Here is a 9,344-nt window from a genome sequence, read left to right as displayed (position 1 = left end):
TGGAATTTAAGAGACTTTAAAAGTACACTCACATTTGTTAAGCAGAGAGGGGAGGTAAACACATTGAAGTCAGTAATGAATGACGTGAGCTTTTTAGATTATTGTAGCAACTACTGTTCACTGAATCGAATTTGAAAGGCAGTTGTCTCTCCAAACTAACTTTGCCTTCTTGATCTGTAAACATTCATCTTTAATGGTAATACAGTGATAATATTTGAATAGAGGTTTCAGCAGTATTTGTTTAATAATAGTTAAAACAAGTAACCATAATTAAATCTAAGATGATTAAAAAGACAAGATGAACAAGTTATTAGATAAGTATAATTTAAAGTAGTGATGATACTTTTTATCATGAATAAGGCTGAATTTCAAGAAGAAAAGGCCCTGGCCATTAGGAGTTTGACATAAAGAACTTACAACTTTTTTTTCATGAAGGCAATATGTCAATGTTTTGATGTCCTTTCAGCTAAGCTTGTATTTTTTCTGTTTCATGGGTACAGAAACCAATCATATGAATAAAACATACATTTGTAACTATGCCCTTTTGGGGCTAGACTAAATTCATGAAAAAGTCATTTTTTATAAAACAAAATTGCAGTTTATTATCAATACATGATATTCAGTCTATCATAACAAATACATGATTTTAACATATGGAATATATCAAGAGAAAATTTAACAAAAAACATTATCATAAAAAAACCCATTAAATTCAAATACAATTTACATTTGAATCTGAGCAAGGATTTCAAACATTATGCCTTGACTTCTAAAAAACTAAATTATCTGTTGGAAATTTTGTTAGATCTTGTTGTAAATTGTATATATCTGTTGCTACTCAACTTCAACTTTGTTAGATTCATAATTAAATGAAATGACTATTTACTAGAGTAAAAAATATTATAAAACTCTCTAACTATTTCAAATAAATATGTTATGATACCCATTTATAAGTGGCACAGTCACAATTATTTTCATATCAATGTAAAGATATCCATTTATAAGTGCCACAGCCACAATTCTTTTCATATCAAACAATTATCTGGAAAAAAATGTTTCCAACACAACTCTTATTTATATGGATCTTTACAAAATAAAATTGTAGAGAAAAAAGGAAAACAAAATATTTCATTCCTATGGATAAATTGTAAGTAAAAATTCTAATGATATTCAAGGATGAACTTTAAAAACATTCTAAAAATAATGCATCAGAAATGTAAAATTGCGTATTTTCAAATATAACTCACAATCAAGTAATATATGCCATTGTATACCATTTAAGATATCTTTTGGTCCAAACTTTTAAAACAATGCCATTTTCAAAAGAAATTCGAAACTTTGGATGAAATTTTAGTAAATGCAAACATATAATGTACTTTTTTTCTTGCATTTCCATGAAAATTAGATGATAACTGATAATGAGTTAAAATGTATGTTAGCGTCCGTTTACATGAAATTTTAACCATTCAGGTATAAATTTCTCTATTTTCCTATGATGATTATCAATTTTTTTTCATCTTAAGTTGATGGAATACACAATTCAGAGATACCAGAAGGTGATTAAGAGCCTGAATTGTTCCTCTGGCAAAATAATGCCAACAAGATATTTATTTTTTTAGTTTGTTGTGAAATATTCATTTTCGAATACACAACTTAGTGCATTCAAGTAAAATTAAGGCCAGTTAATAATGTTTGCTCTTCAGTGTCTGAATCACATTATTTATTTGAGCAACAATCAGGATAAGAAATATTTCCAAGAAACTCTCAAGCTGTCCCCTTTTACCAAAGTATTTCCTTTTATTCAAATTTTGAAAGAAATATCAAGGCTCATATCAAAGGTGGACTTTAAAGTAATAATGATTGTTATTTTGATAAAATTGAGTTTTGCTTTTATTCAAACTATAAATGGTTTCTTTTAATCTGAAGGGCCTGCATTTTTTTCATAATAATGTACCTTATGAAGACAAAATTGAGAAATATTATGAAGACAATAGTGAATAAGAATGTGTCCAAAGTACACAGTAAAATTGGGGTAAAAACTCTTAATTTGGCATTTAAATTAGAAAAATCATATCAAAGGCAACATGTGTACACATTTTCAAGTTTATTGGACTTCAACTTCTTCAAAAAAACTACATTGAACCTGAAGGAAAAAAGACAGAAGAACAAAGGGATGCACAGACTGTAAAAACAAAACTGCCCATAAATGGGGCATATAAAATAAACTTAGAAAGCAAAAGAGATTCTATTTTTTTTTAAATATCAGCAGATTGAAAATTATGTCAGAAAACAAATCATTAATACCATTGAGATATTTTACATTAACAAAAAAATCCACTGTATAACTAATGTATATTAATAAAAACTTTTCATAATTCATAACATGTATACTATTAATATTACTTCACCAAATCAAAACAGACTACATCATAACTAAAGTTTATAATATAACTGTTCACATATATATATTTATATATTGGTAAATTTTACAACCTTCACATGATTTGTAATATTGTTACACTTTTAACATGATGATAAAGAAATGGATATCATCCCACTGTCTTCTTATTAATGAAATAAAAAATATAGTGAAAAGAATGGACATCATTTCTATGCATAACTTTATTGTTTTACAATACAAATTTTAAGAAATTTGTATATCTTGTAAAAATCTTTTTAAATCAATCTATATTAAGTTGTTACAAAAAGTGATTATAGCATTTCATAAAGTCTGCATGAAATTGGTATACTTTCCTGTGTATTTCATGATTATTTTCTGGTATTATTTTATTTTTGGTGCAGATACATGGATTTCATACAATAACTTGCTGTAATCTTTGGCACATATTATAAAATAAATAATAAAAAACACCTTGTTTTTGTGACAAATTTAAACATATGCCTGTTCTCTTATCACATCTAGATTATAGCTTCTTGCATACATAAAATCACATTGCCTGCATGCTAGGCACATAGTCACATGGTGGTGGGTCTATCATTTGATTGGATGCATGATGTCCAATGGAGACTACTTTGCAAGTCAGATGACAGGAAGACATGGATTACACTTTTAATAAGTGTCAAAGTTTTTCCTTCTGTGGTTTATTGTTAATTCTGTATGCCTTTTCTTCAGCTCTCCTGAAGAAAAATAAATATTTTCAAAGTTTGATATGTATATATATTAAAGAAAAAAATGTTCTCACTTTAAAAAGAAGATCTGGTAATGTTTTTCCATCACAACATGTCAAAAGATAGTACTGGCTTGATGTAGTTTGGACATCAAACAGTTTTATCCCCAGCTAAGTATATATCTAGGATTTTGATTGGTTAATAGACGTCGTTACAAAACCCATAGCCCCTGGGTGTTGCTAACCCATATCCCCGGACGTTGCTAACCATTATCCAGGGGAACTTCACGCAAGTTTTCCTTAGTTTCTTGATTGTTCCTTTTGAAATATTGAATTCTGTAGATTATTCATGATGTTTGTAATTAAACGTTTAATTCATTACAATTTTGTCCTATTATGTCGATTATTTACACTCATTCAGTCATGTAATGCATCACTTGACTGCCACATTTTCAAGGAATGGGACTGCTGACCTAGATATGCAAATGACCCACGTTGACTTTACACCATCTATGACGTAACTCTCACAACATTGAGCGCCAAATTTGACTCAATCCAGTTTCTCTGTCTCCGTTTTTAAAACGTCTTATATTTGACCACCTGTAGGGTTCTACCAAAGGTAGTACCCTACACCCGGTAAAAAATATGTTAAATTTCCATATTTTAATAAAACTTTTTTAGATAATGAAAAAAACATTGTTTTCACGTTACACTTTGTACCCAAATTTCCATAAAACTCGCACGATTCGGACTAAGACCGGGGATAAATTTGTTATCTACGTTCATATCCGTAGATATGGATATTTTAACACCCTACAGTACCCTGTACACCCTTTGGCTTCGCCTCATGGTGTACTGGGGTACTTCAGGGAGTTAAAATATCCATATCTACGGATATGAACGTAGATAACTTATAATATCCCTTTTGTTACCATGTAAGATAGTTATTAAGCACCAGCCTTTGAGCCAAGTGGTATAAGTAGTTCATCTATTTTATTCATGATCAACAGCAAAGGAAAGAGATATTGGAAAAAGTTAAAGTATTTTTCCATGAAATACAGATGAACAAGAAGAAAATTAATATAACAGAAGTAATATAAAGAAAAGAGAAGAAGATTTCCACCCTTAAACTTAATATCGAGTAGTTCTGATATGCTTCTGAAGTAGAAACTTGAAAAGCAAAAAGATTCATTTAGAAAACTAATTGTAAGAAAACATTTTTTTTTTAGATATCACAACGAAAAAATTTGTATATAACTTATAAAAATAACAATGTTATATCACACAGATAATCAAGGCTTAATACATAGATGGCAAAAATTACCTTGTCAAATCTTCTATATCTACAAGTTTAGAATCCTGCATCATATGTAGATCATCTCTTTCCATAAGCAGTTTTACCAAGTCTTCATTTAAATCTTAAAAAATTAAATCAGTGTTAACAAACATAAAACAGACCATAACCAGCTGTTCAATGAACTTAACATTTTAGTGAAATTGTATCAGGATTCATAGACATTATGAATTTAAAGGTTTGTTTTTAATATATTTTGGCCTCAAGCATTGCTGAAGAGACATTAATTGTCACACTGACCATCTGGTGAAGTAAAATTTTGTACCATTAATGTTATCATAAATTCCAATAAAGTAAATATTGTAATTTCAAAATCAGCTCCAAGAAATCATGTAGGATAAACATGAGTAAATCAGACAGCAACCCCAAAATGCAAAACAATTATGATTTTTTAGTTAAGATAAACCTTCAACAATGGAGAAGTGTCATTACAATATATTTGTAGTGGAGAGAGGTAATTTTTGGTTGATAAATTATGAATTTCAATTTTTTAATTACCGCCATTGTGAATAAATTTGTCCTTTTAAGACTATATGGTATCAGGTTCTATGGTGGTTGAAGCATTATGACTAGATTTACTAGTGGGTTTTCTTTTCCTTAATGCGTCTAGATTGGATTTTGCAGTATTATCTACCTCTGATATAAAATATTACAAGTAAAGGTGTCATGTGAAGATCTGCAATGTTACAGAGATATCAAAACTTCAACTTACTTTCTATTTGTGTGTGAAGGTCATTGACCAGTGTCTGTAACTGTCCTACATTCAACTTACTTTCTATTTGTGTGTGAAGGTCATTGACAAGTGTCTGTAACTGTCCTACATTCATCTCATAAACAGATTTACCATATCTATGATGGTTAGAAAATGGCAGACCAATCTACAAATACAAATAATTCTTTTACTTGTTATCTCAACTGGTGTCTTACATACCTCTTCTTTCAGGAGATTACTTTTTAGTAATTTTGGGGTTCTATTAAAACCAATGAAGTCTGACTTAACGATCTTGATTTGTCAACATCAAAATACGTTAAGTTTGTTTATGAACACAAATTATAGTCTTTCTAATGGTTTTAACTTTATAGATTGATGAATGTTCCGCAGTAAATATTACATGCATCATTAAGATAACCCCATAAAATACAGTTAGTTTGTGAACACAAAATTGAAATTATAGTTTTTCTAATTGTTTTTGATTTATAGATTAATCATGTTAATGAATGTTCCCCAGTAAATATTACATGCATCATTAAGACAACCAGTTATTAGTGTGATAAAATCATGTTAAGTTCACTGAATCGATCTTCAACAAGTATACTAACAAGTTAGCAATCAAGCCTGCATCATTAGTCACTAGTCTGATGCCCCAGACTAGTCAAAATTATTCGGACCAGTAATTTTTGCAAAACTTAATAATTTTTATGGCACATTATTCACAAGCAGTATATATCAATGTCGAAATCTTTGATTTGGACTGGCTCCTGGTCAAATAAACAACCTTAAGACAGGCAAGGTTCAATAAGACTAAAGGCATTTATCCAGTCATGAAATTTGAAGTTATAAGAAACCTATTCAAGTCATTTCAGACATCAGCCTTTTTAAAATACAAATGTATATCATATCTCTAGTGACATCTTAATTCAGACTTACTATATCAGCTACAGGGGATTTCTTCTTTTTCTGTTTTTCCACTTCTACTTGCATATGAGCCATAGTACTAGCCTGAAAAATCAAATAGTTTGTCAATACACCAAAGTAAAAATTTAAACAAAATGTGTTATAGAAGATTCAATTCATTCTGTCACTAAGAACAAACAGCATTTTGAATACCTTTACAGCAGATATAAAGATATGGTAATATCTTGAAGTCTTTTACAGGTTCTAAATTTTAACATAAATATAGAGATTTATTGCGAAATTTTATACCCCAGCATAATAACAAAAAAATGTTAACAAAGTAATACAACCTCATAGTGAAATGGCATACCTGAAATACTTGTGGTTTATTGAGGACTCTTTTACACTAATATAACTGATTAGAAAACCTAACATTTGAACACTGCACAATTTTTAATGTAACTGTAACATGAATAACAAACAGGTCAGAGTCCCTGCTTGCTAATTTAATGTAAAATTTCTTATTCATTTAATAGCAGCATTTCAAACTCAAACAGGCTCATATAAGTACTTCTTTATAAACTTTGAATTGACTGCCTTGATTGGTGGCTGCTTACAATGTCACTTACAATTTAATAATTGTTCTTTTACAATAAGTCTTTTTGGGTTTGCAAATTGTGCTGGTTTTTACCAAGTGTTGTAAACTGTATAATATATATCTGTGGGTAAATAATTTCCCCTGACATACCTGTGCTAATGCTATTTTAGCTTCTTGTTGTAATCTTGCTTGTTTCTTGAAGAAATCCTCATCTCTATCATTTATTGCTCCTTTACTATCTTCTGTAGATTTAGCATCCGATTTTGTCTGGTGAAAAAAAAAATTACTTAGTAACAAATGTAAGTCATTTAAAATCATTGTATTTTAAGACATTAGACAGCAAATCAACAACAAAAAGACAACGAAGAAAAATGCTTCTCAAAGAAAGAGCTTTGATTCTTTTGTTCTATTTCAACTGGGTTTCCGCCTGCCAGGAAACCCTTCAGGCCTTGTTTTTGCATCCATCTCCTTAATAGTTTGAGCCTTAACCCCCCAAAGTTAATTTAATTCTAACCATCCCTTTATTGCATGGAAAGTTGTGGTATGATTTCAAAGAGATTCATACACTTAAACACCAGTTATTGTCTGGAAACGACTAAAATGCTTATTTGGGGCCTTTGTTTGGCCCCTCATTCCTTAACTGTTGGAACCATAACCCCCAGAATCAATCCCAAGCATCCTTTTGAGGTTATAAACCTTGTGTGTTTTCTATTCACTTATACTAAAGTTATTGTCTGGAAACCAACTGTCTTCAAACGACACAGACAGCGACAACGAGGAAGACAGAGTGATACCAATATACAACCACAAAAATTTAGGAGTCTTATAAAAAGGGTGTGGGGGTTATTTTCAGGATTTAAATATTAGCTCATACCTCTGAAATGACAGGAACCACATCAGGTAAAGACACAGTTGTCTCATCTTTGTCCCCTTGAGATTCGTTCATGAAGCAGATCTGTAAGTTCATACCCGTCTGTAATTTGGATGAAAAACCTGGTTTCTTAAACATTTCACTTTCAAAGTCATCCTCAACAGGTCCCATAGCAAGCTTTCTACGGATTTCCTCACGATCATTTTTCTGGGACTGAAAAAATACAATTGTAATCACTATATTTTTGCATTTAGCTACTAAGTAACAGGTATATATAACCAAATCAAATTCTTAGATAGCGATTTTCCCATGGGAATTTATTTTTCATGATATATTATTTCAAAGGAAACCTGTGTAGTGTCAGATGTGGTATACCAATTTACAAACCTTTCTCATGGAAAGAACACTTTTAAAAGTATGTTTCATATCCTCACTATAATTTAGACAAGATTTAGTTATGAAAGTCTTAAAATAATATTACAAACCACTATTGCCACAAAAGTGTTTTATCAATCCTTCCTACATACCGACCTCAAATTATTGATTTTTCATAGTAAGAAAAAGATTAATTTTTTTTACTGACAATTTTCTATTTCTGTCATATCAGTCAGGTATATAAAACTCGTTTTTAATGATTATGAAATAAAACGCTGAATAAGCAATTCCTAACATTTTACAGTATAGAGAGAACTTGATCTTAATCATATAATATTAACACATCACATTATATTATGTTCATTAAATCTGATTCTCTTTTGCTTTTTATGTCATTAAAAAAGAAGTCCACAAAAGAAAATTATCTAAAATAATCTTGAAATCCAGCACGCAGTTAGAGCAATGGATTGAAATACAGGTCCGTTTACCTTATTTGAAGAGCTGGGGTCATGGACAGAATTACAGCCTGTACTCAGTGTACTGTTAAAGTAATATTTTCTATTTAATCAATTGAACCATAGCTTTTCTATCCCTGTTTTACTGGGAAAGGTTCCAAATGACCAATACATTAGACTAAGGTCACAACTTTTCTTCTAATTTCCTATGGGGATATTTGTGCTTGATGCCATTTTGAAGTTAAGTTTTTTCATCAAAGCTATATCATGTTTTCTTGAAATAGATCCTTCTTTGTATATATTATTCATGTTGTGAGATATTCATAAAACAACAGCATTAGATAAATAATTAATTATTGATTAAAAAAAGCTCAAACACTGATTTACATAGTAACATATATACATGTACTAATTATGAAATATGTGAAACATGATAGATATTATTCAAAATATAAACAAGGCAAAACATGTTTCTAGTATGATAATAAAATGATGTGAAATGTGGAGAATAAATCATTCCCATGAGGAATCAGGGGTTGAAGCAAAACTTTGCTCAGTGCTCAAAGCACAAAAAACATGCTTGAAACATGAAATCCAGCATTTTGATTTTGGATTATGAGTACTTACAAAAAATGGCCTTGAAGTCATAAAACTTCCAAGTCCTCAAGAAATTCTGACAAAATAAGGCAGTATGGTACCATTGAAATTTGGACTGTTTGTTGAAATAGATGTAAAAAAGAAAACTGTAAACAAAATATCTGATTAAGATTTGCCAAAGACTCTTTTCATAAGCACAACGAGTTTCTCCACTAATAAAGATACCCAATCAACTTCATCAATTATTCATAGAAAAAAGAGACAAATTTTCTTATATACTAAAAATCAATTGTTTTATTTATTGAATTACTATTTTTCTTCCGTAAACACAATTACTTTATGAAAGAAGTA

The 9,344-nt window shown here is 30.0% G+C and overlaps 1 protein-coding gene across 3 annotated transcripts in view; it reads right to left on the bottom strand.

Moving 5' to 3' along the window:
* Positions 1–575: 575 nt before the first annotated feature.
* The window catches only part of LOC134711788 (IQCJ-SCHIP1 readthrough transcript protein-like), a 40,560-nt gene continuing 31,791 nt past the window's right edge, over positions 576–9,344 (bottom strand). For 2 of the 3 annotated variants that reach the window (XM_063572669.1, XM_063572671.1), the window contains 6 exons: positions 7,570–7,779; positions 6,846–6,962; positions 6,131–6,202; positions 5,195–5,360; positions 4,453–4,546; positions 576–3,138 (listed from right to left, as the gene is read on the bottom strand). In XM_063572669.1, the coding sequence (XP_063428739.1) occupies positions 3,081–3,138; positions 4,453–4,546; positions 5,195–5,360; positions 6,131–6,202; positions 6,846–6,962; positions 7,570–7,779 (717 nt within the window). In that variant the 3' untranslated portion in view covers positions 576–3,080. The remainder of the gene's footprint in view (positions 3,139–4,452; positions 4,547–5,194; positions 5,361–6,130; positions 6,203–6,845; positions 6,963–7,569; positions 7,780–9,344) is intronic. The other variant, XM_063572670.1, reaches the window with a different exon arrangement.

Source organism: Mytilus trossulus, chromosome 3 (assembly GCF_036588685.1).
Source record: "Mytilus trossulus isolate FHL-02 chromosome 3, PNRI_Mtr1.1.1.hap1, whole genome shotgun sequence".
Lineage (NCBI taxonomy): Eukaryota > Metazoa > Mollusca > Bivalvia > Mytilida > Mytilidae > Mytilus > Mytilus trossulus.
The sequence above is the reverse complement of the archived record's forward strand: the minus strand, read 5'-3'. Positions and strand labels throughout refer to the sequence as shown.